Source organism: Carassius gibelio, chromosome B1, assembly GCF_023724105.1.
Source record: "Carassius gibelio isolate Cgi1373 ecotype wild population from Czech Republic chromosome B1, carGib1.2-hapl.c, whole genome shotgun sequence".
In the NCBI taxonomy this organism is placed as follows: Eukaryota; Metazoa; Chordata; class Actinopteri; order Cypriniformes; family Cyprinidae; genus Carassius; species Carassius gibelio.
The window spans coordinates 33,475,662-33,478,161 of record NC_068396.1 but is presented as its reverse complement, the minus strand read 5'-3'; the positions used below and the strand labels follow the sequence as shown (position 1 = coordinate 33,478,161).

Here is a 2,500-nt window from a genome sequence, read left to right as displayed (position 1 = left end):
CTGACGACAAGATCTGCGACGCGGACCCCTTCCAGATGGAGAACGTGCAGTGCTACCAGCCAGATGCGTTCAAGATCATGTCACACAGGTACACATCAACTCACACAACTCACTCTCATCTCTTCAGAAGCACAGTTCTGTCATGAAAACTCTTGAGAGATGTTAGCATGGTAATTTATATGACAATGTTAATGTACTTGGTCTTGGCGGAATAGATCTGTTGGTTATTGCTGTAGTTGTAGATTATTGTTGCTTCTGCTTCTGCATCAAGTACAGGAACTTGCTTCTGCCAATAGATATGCTGATTAAGACATACTGCTGCTGCACAAATAGCAAATACAATCTGTACAGGTGGAGCTGGGGAAGGTGGAGGGTTTCAGAGGAACTCTGAAAGTGCACTGCAGTCTGCTCAAGTGAATGTTAACTAGCCATTTAAATGTAAAGCAGCATGCTCATTAACTGCTTATGCAACATGAACCAATCAGCTTGCGCCATGTCATCTAATGCTGAGAATAACGCCAGTTCACGTAAAGAACCATCTAGAGTTTTATGACGATATGAATATATTATGAATTTGGCATTAAACGTATCGCTAGTTTGTTTTGTCAGTTAGTAATTCGGTTAGTAATATGTATTTTAGTTTTTTACAATTTTTTTTTTTTACTGGTGTATTAGGGGTGTAACAGTTTAATTGGACTTTCTGTTTCAGTACACATGCGTACCGAACAAATCATTAAATATTTTATGAAATTCAAACAAAACCTGATGTTTTAGAGATCTTTGATGTGGCGTGAGATATTGCAGTATATTGAAATGCATGGATTATTCCTTCATCTTTACTACTAGTTTTAACACAAAATTAACATGAATGAAAGATCATGCCTCATGTAAACGCACAATCAGTGTTTCAATTGCGGAAAGACGTCATTAAAACAACTTGTAAACAAAATGTCACGTATTTTAGTTAACTTCAGTTAAGGCAAGTCATCAGTGTCCACAGCTCATTATTTGCTAGAGAAATTAAGTCTATAAAAGAGCAGTTTAATAAATATTATAGTATATACTTCATTATATTTTACTTTACCTGTTAGTGATGTCAGAGATACAGATAAGGTTGGGGGTTCGATTCCCCGGGAACACATGATAGGTAAAGAATTGATAGGCTGAATGCGCTGTAAGTCATGTTGGATAAAAGCGTCTGCTGAATGCATAAATTACATTTTTTTAATTTATTTAAATTTCAATTTTAATTTAAATTATATATAGCATAAATTACAATTTTTTTTTTTTTTTTGTAAAATTTAAATTATATATATATAACATTTGTGACAGATTTACCTCCAAAAAGTGAGCTAAATCTGATTCAACCTGTCTTTGGAGTAATCTAAAGATGTTCTCCTTTCACAAAACGATTTTTCTTTAAAGTAAGTAATGTTTCTAATGTGTCTGTTGTAATGGTTAGTTTTATATAAAGGAGCTGTAAGTATGTGATATGTGTGTGTGGATGAGATTATGTGTGTGTTTGAGTGTTTTGGCGTCAGCGTGTCTCCCCAGTGTTTGAGCTGCTGCTGCTTCCTAGAAGAACAATCAATGCTGCTTCACTCTGTCCATTTCCAGAGAGAGAGAGAGAGAGAGAGAGAGAGAGAGAGAGAGAGAGAGAGAGAGAGAGAGAGAGGCATGAGCAGGTCTCCATCACTGAGTTGAGCTGATGAGAGATGATTCACATGATCTCAGTCTGAAGTGTCTCTCAGACGTTCTCACTCTGTTATTTACGTCTTTGGCGACTCTTCTCCTCCGTGTGGCTGTTGAGCAGTGCCAGACTGATAATCATGTGTGTGTGTGTGTTTCAGGTGTAATAATAGGACCCAGTGTGTGATGACTGTGTGTGTGTGTGTGTGTGTGTGTTTCAGGTGTAATAATAGGACCCAGTGTGTGGTCGTCGCCGGGGCAGATGTCTTTCCTGACCCCTGTCCTGGTACTTACAAATATCTGGAGATCCAGTATGAGTGTGTCCCTTACAGTGAGTAACATACACACACACACACACACACACACACACACACACACACACACATACACACACATACTCAGAGATACATGCATACCACACACATGCACACACACATATTCTGACAGAGAAATACATGCATAACACGCACACACACACACGCACAGACATACTAACAGACTAACAGAGACATACATGCTTAACACACAGACACACACACACACACACACACACACACACACACACACACACACACAATGACAGAGACATACATGCATAACTCACACACACACAGACATGCACACACAACCTCTCATTTTCTTTTCTCTCTCTCTCTCTCTCTCTCTCTCACACACACACACACACACCAAGATGCACAAAATGTACCACACAAACATTTATCTACTTTTTTTATTTTTACCCTTCCTCATTCTCTTCTCTTCTCTTCTCTTCTCTTCTCTTCTCTTCTCTTCTCTTCTCTTCTCTTCTCTT

At 38.5% G+C, this 2,500-nt stretch overlaps 1 protein-coding gene across 3 annotated transcripts in view; it reads left to right on the top strand.

The window, feature by feature from the left end:
• LOC127949399 (adhesion G protein-coupled receptor L1-like) overlaps positions 1 to 2,500 on the top strand; it is a 44,474-nt gene that overhangs the window by 9,320 nt on the left and 32,654 nt on the right. For all 3 annotated transcript variants that reach the window (XM_052546584.1, XM_052546585.1, XM_052546583.1), the window contains exons 3-4: positions 1 to 88; positions 1,911 to 2,020. The exon at positions 1 to 88 is cut by the window's left edge and continues 126 nt beyond it. In XM_052546584.1, coding sequence (XP_052402544.1) covers positions 1 to 88; positions 1,911 to 2,020 — 198 coding nt within the window. The remainder of the gene's footprint in view (positions 89 to 1,910; positions 2,021 to 2,500) is intronic.